General features: G+C 40.0%; 1 protein-coding gene and 1 long non-coding RNA gene across 3 annotated transcripts in view; both read left to right on the top strand.

Annotated features, from left to right (window-relative positions):
- The first annotated feature begins 2,589 nt into the window (after positions 1–2,589).
- Positions 2,590–6,396, top strand: LOC146553645 (uncharacterized). 2 transcript variants are annotated; one of them, XR_014889494.1, is made up of 3 exons: positions 2,590–2,770; positions 3,967–6,157; positions 6,241–6,396. It is a non-coding gene; the product is annotated as an uncharacterized LOC146553645 (long non-coding RNA). The 2 variants fall into 2 exon arrangements; XR_014889495.1 differs by lacking the exon at positions 2,590–2,770 and having other exon boundaries at positions 2,906–4,107; positions 5,958–6,157.
- Positions 6,397–15,026: 8,630 nt separating this feature from the next.
- The window catches only part of eif2b3 (eukaryotic translation initiation factor 2B, subunit 3 gamma), a 34,551-nt gene continuing 29,414 nt past the window's right edge, over positions 15,027–20,163 (top strand). The window contains exons 1-3 of the mRNA XM_085254875.1: positions 15,027–15,338; positions 17,752–17,914; positions 19,481–19,635. Of these exons, the coding sequence (XP_085111001.1) occupies positions 17,767–17,914; positions 19,481–19,635 (303 nt within the window). The 5' untranslated portion in view covers positions 15,027–15,338; positions 17,752–17,766. The remainder of the gene's footprint in view (positions 15,339–17,751; positions 17,915–19,480; positions 19,636–20,163) is intronic.

A 20,163-nucleotide genomic window follows, 5' to 3' on the forward strand; every position in this document is an offset into this window, starting at 1 on the left:
TGCACAGGTTGGTCAGTCTGGTCTTGCAGTCTCAGGCGACTGCTCTGTCTACCAGGAGCTGCTGTTTTGCCCCAAAGATGAGTTTTGAATGTCCTTAAAGAAGCCTGGAGAACGATTCCAAAAGCGTGGTAAAAGAAATAACATGAAAGGTTGCCTAAGAGCGCATTGACTATGCAGAAGAATAAAGGCAGCCACACCAAATACTGATATTCAAGCTCATTACAACTGTACAAACTCTGTTTTACTTTATATATTGCATTTCCACTTGTGTTATCAAGTTCCAATAAATCACTGCATCTATTTCTCATTTTCCTAACAAAATGTAAAGAAATGACGGGTAAACCAGGACCTATACAGTTCTGTATGGGCAACAGTTCCTAAAAGGTAAATGAATGGGATTTATCAAGAAACAAAGACACTGTTTTGTTTCATTCGTGTATTTAACAATTTTGTGTTATTTCCCTCTATTCACTTAAAAAAAGAAATCACTATTGTAAAACAAGCTACTACCACACTATTAACAGAATAATTAGAAGCATACCACCACTTATTTGCCCAGAATGAAAATTTTATTTTCTGATGCTTTTACTCTCTCTCTAAAACCCGCCCACACACACACACACACACACACACACACACACACACACACACACACACGCACACACACACACACACACACACAGGCCAATACAATGACCGTTAGGGTCTTTTGCAGCTGAATGCCGTGTCCTTTACAGAACCTAAGTGCTTTACATGCTGCCTCTGAAAGTTTTGTGCTACTAACAAAACCGTTTGCATGGTCTATTCAAACGAGCGCTACCACACATGCATGCACACAACTTCATAAGCAGACACACATGTACACACAAACATACACCTCACTCAAATTGAAAGCTTATGGCTTGTCTTCTTAGAGGGGCAATAAATACTTTGCGCCTGCTCCAACAGACAGCCCCTCTTTCAGAGGAGTCAGCCAGGCTGTGAAGAGACCAGTAAACAATGACTTCAACAAAACAACAATAGAATATCCTGCAATGCGCAAAGATTGTTTTTAAAGAAACTGATATTTGCAAAAAAATGTTGCACAAAGTTGAAGAAAAAAAAAGAAATATCAAACTTTATTGCACTAAACATTCAAAACCAGATACAGACACACACAGAGCACCACACAAAGAAGGAAGTGAACGCTTGCTGAAAGCTAAATTGAAACATCTTGCAGTCATGATGCCATGACTCGCCATTGTTTCTGGGCCCAAAGAGTTGTAACAGGAGAATAGGAGAAGTGAGGGGAGATGAAGGAACAAGGGGAGAAAGGAGGACCTTTCCACCCATTGGCAAGAGAAAGCGAGAGGAGACTGATATTAGGCGGTCTGTTTTGAAAACTGGTGGACACCCCTTTGCATATACACTCACTGTCTCTCTCTGCCTCATTCTCTCTTACCCACTTGCCCTCCTTCCACCCCCAGCCTCTCTCCCCACTCCTCCTTTCTCCTGCATCCCCCCTCCCTGGGAAAACAGGGACAACAAATTAGCCTTCTTTTCTCGGTTGGGCCCGGGGAGGAGGACACTTGGACAGCCCTCAGAGTGTCCGCCTGGAGTTCCCATGGACCCCTCTTGCCCCTTCCCCTTTCAGTCGGCAAGGAAGCAGTCATTGTGCCAGCACCTGTCTCTGAGGAAATTGGTAAAAGTGATGGCTTTGTTAGCCATCTCCATGGCAACCAGGAGAAAAGAGTGGGGCCTGCTAGCAGGGATTGGGGTAGAGACTGGGGTGGCGAGGAGAAAGAGTGGGAGCAGGAAGGAGGGAGTTAAGGGGTCTGACAATGGAGTAGCAGTTGCATCGCTCTGGCTTTGCCAGGGATCGATGTGAGGATGCTGTGATGTGCTGTGCGTCTTTGTGCGTGCGTGTATGCGCATGTGTTTGTGTGTGTCTATGAGCTCCCTCATCCCTGTGGGTGACACTGTGACATCCACCAGTGAAGCAAGGCATGACTGTGAATAGATTGAAAGCAACAAGGTCAGTCACATCATGTCCAGAGAAAATCCCCCTCAGAGCAGAAAACACACTTGTAATAATCAAACAGGGGTTTTCTTTTAAGTACAGCAGATCAATTCAACCTGAGTCTGAATGAAATGCTTTGAGGAAATTTATGATGCAAAATGATTGAAGTCAGTTTTAAACAGAGGAGATTTTAATTTGTTTTATTGACTTATATATTGTAATGCAGCAAAGAAGAAATTATTTGAATTTGTTTTGTTTAGAGTTTAGAGTCAGTTCAGTACATTGATAGCTGTGAATGAACAGGAAACACTGAGGCTCTCAGTTCTTGATCTAGAATTAAGCTTTCTTCTTTCTGGTGGAGATACATCACTGCTTCATCTGAGAAGGTAGCAGCTGTCATGTTTCATTGATCAGATGCTGGTTGAAGTGCCTGGTTAGAATTAAGATAAAGTTAACTTTATATTGGCCAATGTAATATTATTATAACATTTAATCTTATGTAAATTACAGAAAGTCATAATGTGACAATTTAAGGCCATCAAGTTGCCCAAGTTTCCTTCATGTCAGGTGCAAACACAGTGACGTTCTTTTTTTAATTTTTATGGCAATACTTGCTTCCGACCAACAGATGGAGGTCATTCCCTGGGTCTAGTGGAAGAAGAAAGCCTGCAGCACAGTTTTATGTCCACAGTTTTAAGAGAGATCTAAAGACTTAATCATTCCTTATTTAATAGAATCTTCCCTGAAAGCTGTTTATATAAAACACATCCGGTGAGTTCAATGAGAATGATAGAGCAATCAAAAATGTAGCAATTACATGTATAAATTTTTTTAACTGACAATTTATAAGTTGAGGATCAGTTATGAGCTCTAAATGTAACTGGCTATCTCTGTTAACAGACTGGATCACTTATCCGGTCGTTAAGTGATGATGTGACGAATCCTACTTCCGGGTCTAAAGTAGTCTGCGTTTAATATGGCTTTTGTGTTGTTAACATGTTTAATGTTTTGTATTTTCTTCTATTTGATCTCAAAAAGCTCCTAAAACAGTCAGTGATCACTGTTGACCTCCCTCGGCTTTTATTACCGCTAATCATTTATTTAAGCTCAGTTTTTAAAACCTTAGGATGTAACTACAGCCCAGCCCATGCAGCAGTATATGAATGACTAACCTCGTATTGTGGATGGATTATCTCAGTTGTTCTCCTGGCTGAAGTTTGGTCCTTTTACAGCATCCTGCCATGCGATTACATTTGTTCCTGAATCCTGACCACCGAGAACACTCACGTTAACTTTTATCGAGCGGAAAAAAAGTTAGCTTGTTTATATTATGCTAACATAGCTGTGTCGCTAGCGGTCAAGTAGCACATCATTATATACCAGCTAGCCAAACTTAAGTAATCCTACAAACGTCACTGCTGTTTAGTTTTCTGTCTTTATTTATGTTGGAAGTGATAACAGAGCTGTACGTTTTAATTTGTTTCCAAAACCCCGCAGTCAGGACATGCTATATTGTATTTAGATAGAAGCTAGCGAGCTAACTTCCTGCTAACTTCTAACTCCGTTAAATGTCATAAATTCCGTTTTCATGGATGCCTGGATGTTAAACTCAATTGTTACACCTGGTAGAGCAGAACGCTGATCATTTTATTAAAGATGAAAGACTTTAGACAGTTTTTCAACTCTCAGTAATGCCATAGTGATCGTTTGATATATGGACCTGCAGCGGAGTTTAGGCCCAGACACGGCTAGTGACGTCAGACTTAACGACCGGATTGGTAGTTAGTATAGGCCTACGACAACTTATTTAAAACAAACATTTATGAATATATTTGTGTGCTAGCATTTAATCATGTTGTGAACACCATAGTCACATATGCGGATTTGAAATCAATAGATATTTATAAATGAATCTAAATGAATGTAAGGTCCTCTCAGTTTGTGGATTGTGTATTTGTGTGTGAAAGGGTTTGTGTGTGACTAAACATCTGAACCCATGATTGATGAGACCACGGCTGAATATAAAGGCTGCACATCAAGAGTGGAGAGGAAACAACTACATTAGGGGTCAAGATCAGGAAACGGCTGTCATTCACAAAACCACAATGGTGAGTTTGAATCCCTCCCCACATCAGAGAAGGTCTGAGGCTGCTCAGCTGGTGTCTCATAAACTATTATCCAACAGAGGAAGAAAAATACTGGCTCTTGATGAGTCCCTCGCGATGCTGGACGGTCTGATCCACTTAAGGATGCACAGAAGCGTATCTGTTTCGTTACATCACATCAGAGTGATAGGAATGTAATTTTGAGTCTATAAATGGCAGTAGAGCCTTTATTTGGTGCAACATTTCCATTTTATACTTTCCCTCACAACTGAAAGTAAAGTTTTACGGGTAGTGTTGAAAATAATCGGCCTTGTGTACTGCTGCTGTCTGTGTGTGAGTGTCATTCCAAATGGCATCTGTGAATATTGCCAAATGGGAACCAAGTGAATGCAGTGGGTTTAGAAATGCCTCTAAAAGTGTCTTCGCTGCTGTCCAGCACTGTGATTTATCTCCTCTCCGATGTGAGGCTGCAATACCTTCACTGAAACAAAATACTCTAAACATCTGGAGCAGATGCTTTTACCTATCTCTGTGTGTGTGCATGTGTGTGTGTGTGTGTGTGTGCATATGTGTGAGCAGGCATGTGCACTATTTTTTTGATACAGAAAGCCCTGAAATGATACACAGCCTCCCGTGCAGAATTGCAGGATTGCTGTTCCTTCCTCCTTCAATCTCCCACTGTCTGTATCATGCACATATATCCATACAGTTATATGGCCTTGTGTGTGGGCTAATCCATGCAAACACTAGTTATCCTTGAGCACACACATATGGGCAATCATTTAAAGTTACAATTTATTTGTCCACACTGGACAAATAAATTGGCACTGTTATTGGCAAAATACATTTTGTGCTATGGATATTTAGACATCCTGGATGTAGTGAAGCTCTTCAATAAATCTCTATATTTAAAATGGATAATAAGGATTTCACATTTCAGAAGTAATGACACCAACTTCATGGTGGCACTAGAGGGATGACTATTATGATTAATCCTCTAGGAACTGTGAAAACAAGCTCTTCAGATATATCTGCTCCAACTCAAGTGGTGGATCAAACTCTGAGAGACACATAAAGCCGTGCATCTGGAGTGCTAAAAAACAGAAAGAGCCAAAGATAACCATCACATAAAAGAGGAAAGACTCAAGATTACAGTTCCTTACTGGCACTGACACTAAGTGTGCTGGAAACAGCTGAATACCAACATGCTCCCGCGTTACTTGATGCAAATCGGGTTGAAAAACACAAAAACCAGACAGCGTACCATCAAAGGCTTCATTTAGTCACCTATAAAAACAAGTATAGGTAATGATGTGTCCAGTGGTACCAGTAGTATCATTTATATCAGCACTCATTTGCCCTTTCAGCGATATTTGTGTGTGTGGTCCTTTGTATGTGTGAAAATACCCACATCTATGTTTTTTTGCTCTATTTACTTGTATAATGGTCTCTAAATGCAAACAACTGTTTCCATGTATTTTATAGTGCCTGGTGTAACAGTTGTTTGGGGAGTTAACAGACATTTGTAAACTGCCAGAGAGGCATGGTGTGCTATTATGGCATTACTACTGTTTTACAGAATGAGACTGTAAAAATGGTCACACATTGCACATTCTTCAGTCCATAGGCTGTGAATCCATTGGCAGGGTATGCCCGTCAGTGTGCAAATGAAACAAATATGCAGGGCTGCTTTCTTGCATTTGTGAAATATTTCCAAAATTTGTCAGGGTCCTGGGACTGGGCGACCCAGGATCCCTGAGCAGTTATGTATTATATTATTATTATTATTATTATTATTATTATTATTATTATATGTATTTTGGTATTGCTGCTGCTCTCCTCCATGATTGTAGATGTGAGTGTGTGTGTTTATGTCTGCGGGGATGCTTGGAGGATGGAGCTCAGCCACCTGCAGGCCTGAGGGGTGTGGCCCTGCGGAAGGACTGGCCACACCCGAAGCCACACACCTGCCGCTGATCAGGGCTCGTCGGGGGAGCTACTTAGGAGAGTCTTGGAGCTCCCACCGACGCGGGATCATTGCATGAGACTCCACGTTAGTCGTCCTGTTACCGAGTTAGTGTGTGTATGCCCGCAAGTTGTATGTGTCCTGACGGCTGCGTCTTTTGTTTCCCGCAGGAGGAGCGTGGAAGACACGGGAGCAGCGAGCACCGGGGAGTGCTGACACGGGAGCGGAGAGCACAGAAACACGGACTATTCACGGGGAGACACGACACGGGAGTCTGGGAGAACACGGGGATTTATTGCTACGTTGTTTTTCACTTTGTAAATAAACACAGCCTATACATAGAGCACCGCGCCTGGGTCCTCCTTCCCCACTCCTTCCACGGTGTGCCATGCCATACCGTGACAAAATTAGAAACATTCTGTCTCAGACTGATGCTGAAAAACTTATTCGTGCATTTATTACTTCTGGGTTGGACTATTGTAATTCATTATTATCATGGTGTCCTAAAAACTCTTTGAAAAGCCTTCAATTGATCTAAGATGCTGCAGTTAGAGTACTGATGAGAGAGCATATTTCTCCTATATTGGCTTCTCTTCACTGACTCTGTCTTAAATCAAGAATCACATTTAAAATCCTCACATTCAAGATCTCAAATAATCAGACCCCATCTTATCCTAAAGACCCCCTAGTACCGTGTCACCCCAATAGAGCACTTCGGTCTCAGACTGCGGGCTTACTTAGTTGTGGCTCAGGCAGAGCCTTCAGCTTTCAGGCCCCTCTTCTGTGAAACCAGGCCCCAGTTTGGATTTGGGAGGCAGACACCGTCTCTATTTTCAAGATTAGGTTCACCTTTTTCACTCACTATGTGTTTATACACCTCTCCACGTTTACTCTTTAGTTAATATTCATTTCTGGCTGCCTTCCAAGCACGTCTTTTGTCCTGTCTCTAGCCACAACTGGTCAAGGCACATGGCCTCCCCTCCCTGAGCCTGGCTCTACTGGACATTTCTTCCTGTTAAAAGGGAGTTTTTCCTTTCCACTGTCGCCAGGTGCTTGCTCAAAGAGGATCTGATTGTTGGGGTTTTCTCTTTATTACTGCAGGGTCTTACAATACAAAGCACCTTGAGGGGACTGTTGTTGTGAAGCAAATGAGCGTCACTGCAAAACCAATCACCCCCAGCTGTGTGTCTCTCCTTCAGTGGTTAGATCAAATAACTTACATAAAAAAGTTGGAGCTACTGTGATGTCACTCATTGGTTTGTGGACTCCCATTTTGGTTAGAAACTTTGTGCCCATACTGTAGTGACTTTTCAGTCACAATGTTGCCACACTCTAAAACACACCCAGCTTTACTGAACATTGTAGACAAAGTATGACCATCATTTATTAAAATAACATCATGCTCTATTAAGAAACTTCCTATGGAGACTATAATCTATGGCTCCATAGGCTAGTGGTTGCTCGTGAGTTCCAATCAGACACAAATCCCACTTTGGGGTTGTGTCAGGAAGGGTATCAGGCATAAAACTCTACCAAATCAAACGTGCTGTGTTGACATCGGAGGAGCTGAAAGTAGCATATGGAGACCAAGATCTCATCACAAAAAACTTATAGTAAGGTTACAAATCAATTAAGCTGATAGTTTGTTTTCTACACAGTCCAACTTCTTTATGGTACATGGCCTGGTACTTATATATATATATATATATATATATATATATATATATATATATATATATATATATATATATATTATACATTCTACTCACTTTTGAGCACTCAAAGGGGCTTTCTACTACAAGTCCCAATCACCCAATTACACGCACTGCTTTTAGCTGGACGTTAACACTATTATCTAACATTCACACACACAGTCCTATGAAAGCATCGTAGCTTGCCCAAGAATACTCCAACACATGGACAGGAAGCGCTAGGAACTGATCTACTAACCTTTTGATTGGTACACGACCTACTGTTCCTGAGCTACAGCCACCTCAGTCATATGAGTACTGGTCACGAGAAACAAAGCAAACCTTTAACACTCTTCTGCATTGCTTAACTTTTCAGATGGCAAAGCAATGTCCACCTTTGTTTACAGTATACAGGGAGTGCAGAATTATTAGGCAAGTTGTATTTTTGAGGAATAATTTTATCATTGAACAACAACCATGTTCTCAATGAACCCAAAAAACTCATTAATATCAAAGCTGAATGTTTTTGGAAGTAGTTTTTAGTTTGTTTGTAGTTTTAGCTATTTTAGGGGGATATCTGTGTGTGCAGGTGACTATTACTGTGCATAATTATTAGGCAACTTATCAAAAAACAAATATATACCCATTTCAATTATTTATTTTTACCAGTGAAACCAATATAACATCTCCACATTCACAAATATACATTTCTGACATTCAAAAACAAAACAAAAACAAATCAGCGACCAATATAGCCACCTTTCTTTGCAAGGACACTCAAAAGCCTGCCATCCATGGATTCTGTCAGTGTTTTGATCTGTTCACCATCAATATTGCGTGCAGCAGCAACCACAGCCTCCCAGACACTGTTCAGAGAGGTGTACTGTTTTCCCTCCTTGTAAATCTCACATTTGATGATGGACCACAGGTTCTCAATGGGGTTCAGATCATGTGAACAAGGTGGCCATGTCATTAGTTTTTCTTCTTTTATACCCTTTCTTGCCAGCCACGCTGTGGAGTACTTGGACGCGTGTGATGGAGCATTGTCCTGCATGAAAATCATGTTTTTCTTGAAGGATGCAGATTTCTTCCTGTACCACTGCTTGAAGAAGGTGTCTTCCAGAAACTGGCAGTAGGACTGGGAGTTGAGCTTGACTCCATCCTCAACCCGAAAAGGCCCCACAAGCTCATCTTTGATGATACCAGCCCAAACCAGTACTCCACCTCCAACTTGCTGGCGTCTGAGTCGGACTGGAGCTCTCTGCCCTTTACCAATCCAGCCACGGGCCCATCCATCTGGCCCATCAAGACTCACTCTCATTTCATCAGTCCATAAAACCTTAGAAAAACCAGTCTTGAGATATTTCTTGGCCCAGTCTTGACGTTTCAGCTTGTGTGTCTTGTTCAGTGGTGATCGTCTTTCAGCCTTTCTTACCTTGGCCATGTCTCTGAGTATTGCACACCTTGTGCTTTTGGGCACTCCAGTGATGTTGCAGCTCTGAAATATGGCCAAACTGGTGGCAAGTGGCATCTTGGCAGCTGCACGTTTGACTTTTCTCAGTTCATGGGCAGTTATTTTGCACCTTGGTTTTTCCACACGCTTCTTGAGACCCTGTTGACTATTTTGAATGAAACGCTTGATTGTTCGATGATCACGCTTCAGAAGCTTTGCAATTTTGAGACTGCTGCATCCCTCTGCAAGATATCTCACTATTTTTGACTTTTCTGAGCCTGTCAAGTCCTTCTTTTGACCCATTTTGCCAAAGGAAAGGAAGTTGCCTAATAATTATGCACACCCGATATAGGGTGTTGATGTCATTAGACCACACCCCTTCTCATTACAGAGATGCACATCACCTAATATGCTTAAATGGTAGTAGGCTTTCGAGCCTATACAGCTTGGAGTAAGACAACATGCATGAAGAGGATGATGTGGACAAAATACTCATTTACCTAATAATTCTGCACTCCCTGTATGGTGGCCCCATTAAGGCCATGGTGGGGACTTGAAACTTCCTACAATGGACTATACTTCTCAGTACAAAGTGTTTGCACGTTGGAGCTCACTTGATTGTTGAGGCTTTCACCAGAGTATCGTAGGGTCTTTACACTGTGGTATAAAGTGGCTTGAGGTAACTGTTGCTGTGATTTGATGTTATATAAATGAACCTGAATTGAAGTGTCTTCGCGCCGTGCTGTTCTAGGACAGCCATTTTTAGGACATGAGACATATTTAACAAAAAAAGGTAAATGCTCATTAAACCTTTAGGCCAAACATTTAACCTGTTAAAGTTCATTTTGATTTGCTTTTTCTTAGACAAAGAAAAATATTTGAGACTTATGAATGCAAAACTGTGGGCAACTGCAACTAATCACATTAAAGCATTTCTTTATTGCTCTTGTGTATGACTGATTTTGTCAATTTGCAACTTGATCCCTGTGTATGACATTGCTACAATACTAGACTTTACAAGCACTCATATTGTTTAAGTCTTGGCCAGTACTAAGTGTATCTCTCTTATATTGTAGCTTTTTAATGGCTACATTTATTAGCAATTTAGTGAATTAGTAAATTTAGTGAATTCAGTAATTTAATGGATACAATAAAATACCCCAGACAGTGTTTTTTTCCTTAATTCTCTCTGCCTTGCTCCCATTTTCAAACACAAACACTAGTGTTTCTTGCTCTCCATTTCTACATCTCTCTGATCCTCTCTCTCTCACATACACACACACACACACACACACACACACACACATTACTGGCGTGCTCAAACACCAGCAGACAAACACCTTAACCTCAAACCACACGCTAGGTGCAGACAGGACCACACATACTGTCTCACACACAAAATGTTTGGAATGCTATAAACATTTATTTCGGTTGAAAAGATGATTTTTGCAAGTGCGTGATGCATACATGTGGGTGTGCACGCATGTGTGTGTGTGTGCGTGTGCGTGTGTGTGTGTGTGTATGTCCTCTTTTTTTCTGCTGAACAGGAAGGCAACCAGGTCGAGAGAGATCAAACATGACCAAATATTTTGGGTGTGTTGTCCATAAAATGCGACAGGTTTATACATAAAAAGAGTTAAACCCATAGCTGAGTCATCGCTTACCCACAAAATGTTCCAAAAGAACAGCAAAGTGATTTATTAATTTTGTACATTTATGCTTTTGCTTTTTAGAATAGTTACAGAGTTAGGACTTGAAAACTGTGGGTGGGGGGGTAAGTTGTAATTTATGATGGCGTGATTATTGTTCATCTGTTTGTTGCACATTTTGGTTATAATACTGTAGTCTATAAAAATCCATGTTTTTGCATTTAAATAATATATAACAAAACAAATTTCCCATGCGTGGGACTAATAAGGGTTATCTTATCGTAACACAGTTCAGCAGTGTAATGTAATGATCTGGTGTTCATCCCCAATATAAAGGTATCAATTAGACTGATTTGGAATGAATGATCTCTAAACAAAAGGTACAAAATGTTCCATATACTTTTGTTTTTATTGCTATAGAGTGTATATATAAAGGTGTGTGTGCATGTGTGTCTGTTCATGTTTGCCCTGTGTGGGTAACAGACCTCCCAGAAAGTCCATCAAACAGAACGTGGCCAAGCAAAGACACACACAGATGCAGAAAGCGAGCTGCAGTTCAGATGATATGGTCAAACTCTCTCTTTTCTTCTTGCAAAATCCTCCCTCTTCCATTAGCACTTTTCCTGTATAAGTCTATATTAATCTTCCTCTGTTACCACCTTAGTAGATCTATAAAACAGTCTTCCTGTACAGCCTTTATCGCACGGAGACGCTCAAGAAAGGCCTTTACAAACTTGATAATGACAGCCTCTGCATTTGCAGCACACTTTTTAAAAATATAATCATTTCACTTTTAACAGTTGAAGCTGCTGTACTCTGTTACCGAAGATCCAACATTTACCCTCAGATTCATGAAGACCACAACTATTTTCGATGTAATTTTCAGAAAAAAGGAATTGTCTTATAATTGAGTAAATACGGAGTCTAGTAATGGAAAATGTGGCCGAGCGATAGACAACAATTGCCAGTATTGTAGCTCAACAGGGAGGGATGCAAATGGATAACATACACAGTCAGATGGGTTATAGAGACCCTCAAACAGCATCTTACAGAGAAAAGTGCCAGCGCCCTGCAGCAGGGAGTTGTCCAGCTTTTCCCACTCTGGCTTCTCAAAACCCAACCCAGATATTTCCTGGTTCTGACACCAGCTTGGCTCTCAGATCCCTCCTGAAAGCAGAGAGAAACAAGAAAAGAATTACTCCAACTGTGTTCAAGTGAAAAGGAATGAATTTCAAAGGTCTAGTGACGCAGACTGTTGAATGTCAGGTGGGGAAAAAAAATGACATTTATTTGCGAATCCCCAAAAAACACACTTTATATCACAGTTGTTTGAAATATAACATTTCACAGCTGGTTTTGAGGCTGATGATGAACAAATTTGCATTCTGGGTTTCAGTCCAATAAAACAGTGACAATGGATCTTGTGAAGTATTTCATAACAAAAGGGAGGTTTTAGCATGCAATAAACTAAAGTGTATTCACAGTAAATTAGAAGAAAAAAAAACGAATCACATCAACGAAGGAATGTAAAACAGTTTTTGCATCTCTGCCACAGTGAGACATCTTAATCTTTGAACTGTGAGCATGTGCGTTCATCTCTGACACTGACTGGGCGAACGTGCCGGTTTTAGTTTCCATAGCAGTGGTAAGGGCCCCACAGAGCACTGGCCCTGGAAGTGGAGCAAACACAAACCACAGTGTGTGTGTGTGTGTGTGTGTGTGTGTGTGTGTGTGTGTGTGTGTGTGTGTGTGTGTGTGTGTGTGTGCGTGCGTGTGTGTGTGCGTGTGTGACTTTGTATGCTCTGCAGTACCCACCTCTAAACTCAGAGGGAGGCTTCAAACACACACACAAGCACACCCATGCATGTACACTCACACAGACTCTCGCCTTGGCTCTGTTCTCTCGCTGGGTGGTCTGTGCTACAAATGTTTATGATCTAAACCAAGCTAATCCAACTGGCTTGTTTCAGTGAACTGAGAATGATTTACAAGATGCTGCAACAGAGCCAAGGAGGGAGAGGAAATCAGAGGAAATCTTAGGGCTCCATTTCAAGTCACTCAACGATTAGACCTGCATGACTGTCTCCATGTCTGTTTGCATGCATATCCCCATCTGGTTCTGTCTCGGAGTTGTGGCATTCTGTTTTGGACCTTTTTTCATTTTGTCTTCCCCTAACCGCTCAGTCGGATGTCTTCATTTCTGACAAATAAAGCGTTTTTTGAAAATATGCAAAATACATACGCACAGGGAATTTTTTTAATTTACATGTGATTCCTCTTTGTCTCATTTTTCAATTCTGTTTTCTTCTCCCTCGTTTTCCCTACATATATCAAAGAAGTCAAACTGTGATAAACAATGTGTCTCTGTAGGGCTCCTCCTTACAATGAACATGCTAAATGAAGAGAGAGATTGTTCAATAGCATTGTCGCTATGTGTATGGAAGGATATCCTTAGGGCAGTATATAATGACAAAGCCTATTAGAAACCTTTCTGCAAGCAAACCAGAGTTTTCTGAAAAGCTTCCCTTTTTCTATAGTCAGTCAAAGCTGCATTAAAAATAGAGAGATTAAAATCTTTAATAACCTTGAAAAGCAATAATATAAAGAAACATGAATATGAATGTGGAAGTATGGAAAGCATAAGCAAGAAACATTGATGTCTGAGGGGAGGAGGAGAGAAGCTGAGCCATGTAAAATCTTTGTACTTAATTACATTTTTAAGTAATACAGAACTTAGCATACAACACATGCACATCTCATCAACTGGCCAATCACACTGTCTGAGCAATCAGTTAGCATTAGCCAAGAAGTTATCTATTGCTATTAAAAACTAAAACACTTACCATTTATTCCAGAAGAGAGTTTTATGTAAACAAACACTTTTTTGTTTCCTCACAAAATTCCAAAGCTTTTACAGCACAACATTATTATGAGAACAACACCATCACAAGGATTTCACATCCACTATAAAGGAAAACTCAAGTAATGTGCAGATGACATCAAACAAAAAACTTCTATACTGACCCCGTTTTATTATTATTATTATTATTATTATTATTATTATTACAAGAACAAACAAACAAACAAAAACCAACTTTGATATCCTTTTAGACATGTTTGCTTTCTTGCTGTTTGAGCTTTTCTTGTAACTAGCCAAGTTCTCTAATGTCTCACACACTTCAGTTCCCTGTGGTTAACCAGCTGAGTTAAGCAATCTTTGTGGTCTTTATTTGACTTTTACTGTGGCCTTTTTTTGTGGCACACACACCTTTATATATACACTCTAATTTTTCCCAGATTCCTTGATATGAACTGAGAAAGATGCCACCTGCCTTCTGACAACACCTTGCAGGCTTGAGAAGGTGAAGATGATAAACAGAAATGATCATATGTCCGTTAAAGTGTGTTTTATAAGATAAATAGCATATGGGATTGTTTGATTTTAGAGTTTATTCTTTTGTTATTTGTCTACATGGCTCTTCTGCACTGCTTCACAGACAGCAAATGCAGCTGGACACCCACTTTTTCAGCAATCACCATTCACGGTGGAGAAATTGCATTCAATAGTTTCAGCATTATGGTGTTTGGGCAACAACAGGCAGTCAGGCCTCTTCGTCTCTTTGTTGTTTTCTTTTTCTCTCCTTCTTCCCACCCTTCTCGTGCTTGCCTGGCTTTGAGCAGGCAGTAACGAGCAGTCAAGCTCATCTCCTGGCCAGAGCAAACAAAACCAGAGCCACATTCCCCAAGCTCAATTTGCTGTTACGTCTCAGCTCTGTGAATTGGGATTTTTCTAAGCTTTTGCTGTTTGGCTTCTGGCCGCTAACCTGCTCACATTTTTACAATGTGTGAACATTTGTAATTCCTTGTACCATAGCTTTTAAAAAAAAAGAATATTCTTTATCTGTTTAATAATGTAAAACAATTATCATCATCATCATCACTCGGAAAATTAATTTAGTATAAATCATAGTTTAGCTTGCCAGCATGATGATATTATACCCTAGCAGAGTGAAGATTTTTTTTCTTTTTAAACAGATCTGTCCTTCTCAACCACACCTATTCCTCCTTTTCCCCTTGTCTGTAAAAAACTTTAGTCTATGACAAATCATGGTCTAGTTTTTCTTCTATTCTCTGATCGGAACCATACTACAGAGGAAGTAGTTTCCCGCACGGACGTATTTCACTAAAGGCACGCAGGTGTCATCATTAAAATGCTAGTTGCTTAGCGTCTTTTGCGTAATTACTGTTAAATTATTTGGCGAGAAATCTAATATCTGTTATTTACTTGTATTTAAGTTACCTGTCGGTTTTCAGAAACGTGTCCGGTTGGTTGTAATCTATCTCTAAAAAAGCGGCATCGTTTACTGCTCGTTGCTAGTCCTTAGCCGAGTGCTAACAACACTGACGGCAAGTTACATGCGTCTAGCACCGCTGTCATTTCCAGGCAGCCGAACAGCTCGGAGGGATTCTGACAGGTAGGTAAAGTTTTATATCTCAGTGCTTCGGCTTTGAATTAATTCTTAAAGCATGGGTGTGCTCTCGGTCAACAGGGTATGTCCTGAGCACACATGCCAGTTTGACGCTAGTGGTTACTACAGCGATGACATGATGTCTGTTGGATATAAACGTTCAGGAGAGCAGGCGCTGTGTGAAGCACACGCTGTACTGAGACTAAGAAAGCTGTGACTGTGGGAGTCAAATAACTGCGTGATTTTAGATGTCATATTTCATCATGATAAACACAATATGCAGATTCATCCTCTTTTTCCTCATTTTCAGCCATTACAATAAAGCACAGGCATCTTTGTTTACATACAATGAAGCACAGTTGTGCAAACTTGTTGGTGATGCACTGGTATCATAGTGTTGAAGGTCGATACCACTGAATGCTTGGGGGGGGGAAAGACACTAGGAGTCTATTCAACAAGTATTAAGCTGTGCATGCTCTTGGTATGAAGGTGAATGAAACAGATTGTGTGCTGCCAGTAGGGCTGGGCGGTATAACTTCAAAATCAAATCACAGTATTTCAGTGAAACTTGCAATAACAGTATTACTGATGACATAGAAAAGAATTCTGAACAAGATTTTAGTGATGCTTGCAGGCATCAGCATCACTGTAAATAAAGTGTATTTTCCATTCTTCTTTTCCATTGATGAAACACTAATTTAAATTCAGTTCAATTTTATTTATATAGTATCAAATCTCAGCAACAGTTGCCTCAAGGTGCTTTATATTTTAAGGTAAAGACCCAACAATAATGCTGATTGAAGTATGAATCTATTCGGTTACCAGAAGTACCAGCACGATACTGAAGTAGTGATTACATAGCATTACATTCTTGGATGTTGTATGTTGGTTCAACAGCCTTTTAACCAGCTGCTTAAAGTCCTGCTTATTCCACTATATAACCACATATGTAATTTCCATCCACTGTTTGTTCTCCCTGGCATTTAGAGAACAGCTAGTGGTCCTCGGTGGAGCCATTTGTTTACATTTGCACTGTATCTTCTACTTTATAGCCTGGTTGTACAATGTGTGGCCATGTGTATTTCCTCCAAGTGCTGAAATATGTTTGTTGTTTTCGCTTTTAGTGGGAACTACGATATTTTATTAGTATGGTTTTTGTTTATAATAAACCGTCATTGATTCTCACTCTCAGAGATGCCTAGTCTTGTCCCATTGTCGTCGTGTGCACTAGGGAATGTAAATGCATGGCGTTGCTATAGCAAGAAACTTGCGATAAGACATTTTTGTATTGTGTGAAATTTATACTGGTATTATTGTGGTTGTTTTGATGTGGCACTGCCCTAGTTGCCAGCATGATCATGACATTCAGAAATGTTAGAAGCTAACTCCTGTGCTCATCCATCAGCAACGAGATCTCATTAGTGACATCAAGCCAATACCATGAAAGACAGAAAAACACAGTTCTTGATGATCATAATGATGATACTAGTATTTTAGGGAATTCACAGTTTCAGTCTTTTGAGTAGGAGTCCACTGATCCCTAACATTAATGTCCTGACTTTGTAAAATAAAATCCGTCTAGCATCACTGTTCAGTCACACAGGCTTGAGAGTAAATGAATCATAGAGAGCTTGTCAGTTGTGTCAGTTCACGTGACCACAAATTGCAATTTCACAAACTACTAAACATCTGAAGCAGGTCTGGAATGCCTCTAAACTGCTAACCTTCTGTCATTAGCTTCCTGTGTGCTAGCCAGCTGGGGCCTCTGTGTGGAGTTTTCATGTTCTCTGTGTTCCTCCCACAGTCTGAAGATATTCATGGGGTTAGCTTAATTGGTTTTTGTAAATTGACGATAGATGTGGATGTGAGCATTATCGATTGTCTGTCTGTGTTAGCCTTCTGTTAGACTGGCCACCTGCAATCTTGGCTGGTGTGAGCTAAGACTTTTTGAATACGGTAAACAGGGTAGAGCAGAGGGAGTGTCACTTGGAAGACTGATTGGAGTATATAGCTGAGGCACACAGCATCATCAGTATGTTATATGTGTACATTGAACACACTTTATTTAAAATGAACATAACAGTAGCATTAAATGCATTTAAAAACTAGTAATTAAAGTAATAAAAAGACTTACTTCTTTAACAAGGATCTGTTTGTGCTCTTGTGCATGAACTATATTGAACTGATGTACAATAGCCCATTTACCCATGGTGTCCATTTACATTTAGGAACTCACATTATTGCTAATATGAACATAATTTACTCTTTGTGCTTTTATATACTATTTTACAGAGTATTATACACAAATATTATCGACAGTATTTTAGTGCTGTATTAATTTGTTGAAGTACTAAGTCTACACCTGTGGTCAGTACTGTATGTTATACGTTTTCATTTACAATGTCCCCTCCTCTCTTAGCCATCTGCAGCAGACATGGAGCTCCAAGCGGTGCTGATGGCGGCGGGTGGGGGTTCTCGTATGACTGATCTGACATACAACACCCCCAAAGCTATGCTGCCTGTTGGCAACAAGCCCCTTATGTGGTATCCCCTTAACCTTCTGGAGAAGGTGGGATTTGAAGGTGAGAGCTAGCAATAAATATAATGCTTCTTTATCTCTTGGTTCAGCTATTATTTCAGCTGATACTGAATATTAGAAATATTATTCAGAGGTCTGGGTGTCCATAATATGTGAAAATATTTGTTGCTTTATAGGTCATCTTAAGTTATAAAATCAGGTCTGATATTGTAGCGTACAGCTCACATCAACTGTATTTGTTGCATGTAAGCTTTGTGTAAGTGGTAGCGGGGGAGAAGTCTTAAAGTTAGGGCTAAGTCATTCTTGGTTTCCACATAAAATGTAAAGAAGCAAAAATCCTGCCAGTAAGTTTATGTGGCCCACTTGGAAAGTCTGGAACAAAAAGTGGAAACTCAGACCTATAAGAAAAATAGTTTCACCTCCTATTATAACTGAGGACTCCTTTTTTTCATGTTAGTACTGTCAGGATTAAATTACAGATACAAAAACTGATGTAGAAACTGTGAGCACTCTTAAAGGGAGAGAGTTATTTGTGCAGTGACATAATGAAGAGAGAATGTCAGCGGAGGTCATAAAAATGGTTTTATGATTACAATCATGTCAACTGTGACTTAAAAAATGATATTTCTTTCATTGCTGGTTCATCATTTGGAGTGTTAAAGCCAGGCAGAATCCAGGGAAGTGCAAACTATAGCTGTGTGTTTAATAAATTATCTGTTTTGGGGGATAAGCAATAATTTGCAATACTAGACTTTAAGCAAGATCTATCCTACACAAGTAGTTGTTGACCAACTACTTGGACTCTAAATTCTGGGGAGTTAAAACTGGTTAGATGTTTTTCACCATTGTTAAAACATTCAAAATACCTAAAAGAAACAACAAGTTACTTTAAAATGTGTTATGCTTTTCAAACTCTAAATATGTAAAAGCGAAGCCAGTTGTAATTCTTTATTCTCTTTAAGGTCAGTGAAAGTTTTGCTTTTGTTTGGCACTGAAATCCTCAGTTAACACCATTACAAATATTTTACATTGAGTCAGATTTTGCTCTGGTCTGTTTTAGTTGTACTTCCATCAGCTTGTCAACTTGACGTTGTCAGCATGTCAGGTGTGCATTTCCTCACTATTTTTTTTACAGTCAAGTTTTCTGACTCTTGTGCAGCAGCATGCAGTGGGGCTCAGAAAGCCTGACCTTCTAAAGTATTTATTTATTTATTTTTGGCAATATGCTGTTCATTACAAAAGCCTGTGCTAGGTTAAATAAAAGTTGCTTTCTATACATAATCATTCTGTGTGGCCAGCAGTTTACAGTGTGCATTTTCCTAGCCAAATCTGTGCAATTAGGTTTTACTAGGCTGACACAGCTAGAGTGAGCAAATGCCCGGTATAAACCATTTAATGCAGGCAAGGCTAATTAAACTAGACTGATTCTACAACATTTTAGATTCGTAAAGTGGTCTAGTACTGTTCCTACCAACTTTATAAAAAACACAAAAGTGGCTTATTTGAAGCTCACAACATATTATAGCCATGTAAGCATCTGCTGTGGCTTGTCTCCTTTTTTATGAAGGTAAGATAATCAAAGGGATACTTTTGTGAACTGTGTTTTCAGAGGTGATAGTGATCACTACCAAAGAGGTCCAGAAGGCGATGAGCACAGACCTTAAAATAAAGGATGTGAAGATGAAACTGGATGTGGTTTCTATCCAGGAAGATGGCGACATGGGTACCGCTGATGCTCTCAGACACATCCAGCCAAAGATCAAGGTGCGTATGTATTTGTGGGTGTTTTTTGGGGGGGAGGGGGCGGCATATTTACTCTCAATCTCTTGGACCTTTATTTGCTATGTATGGAAAATAAGTATGAATTAGATCAGACTGAATTAATGAAAGGGTTACACTAAAGGCCTCAGTCACAAGGGTCCGGAGCACCTTTTTAAAATGTTTTGTTTGCAGTGATAAGGCACAACATTTATACATTACTTTGAAGGTGAATAGCTTACATTTCCATCATATTTTTCACAGTTTCATTATCACTCTGCAACTGCGGGGCTAGTGTTTGCAGACAAGTCGTTGTCTGAAATTGTGGGCAACTGCGGAACCTGGTATAGCACCCATTTGCAAGCGACTCCCAGCAACCTCTAGCAACCATTTCCCAAATGGTGGAAGAATAAACTATTTTTCCCTAGCAACTGGTTACTAGTTTCCAGTTTCTAGTCCTGCATGACTGCGACTATCCTAACACTTGTTCCAGTGTCTACAAAAATATAGGATACTGTTTGCAGTGTTTTTTTA

Source organism: Mchenga conophoros, linkage group LG18 (genome assembly GCF_057382185.1).
Source record: "Mchenga conophoros isolate Kocher_MC1m ecotype Shallow Benthic linkage group LG18, M_conophoros_male_GT1.1, whole genome shotgun sequence".
Lineage (NCBI taxonomy): Eukaryota > Metazoa > Chordata > Actinopteri > Cichliformes > Cichlidae > Mchenga > Mchenga conophoros.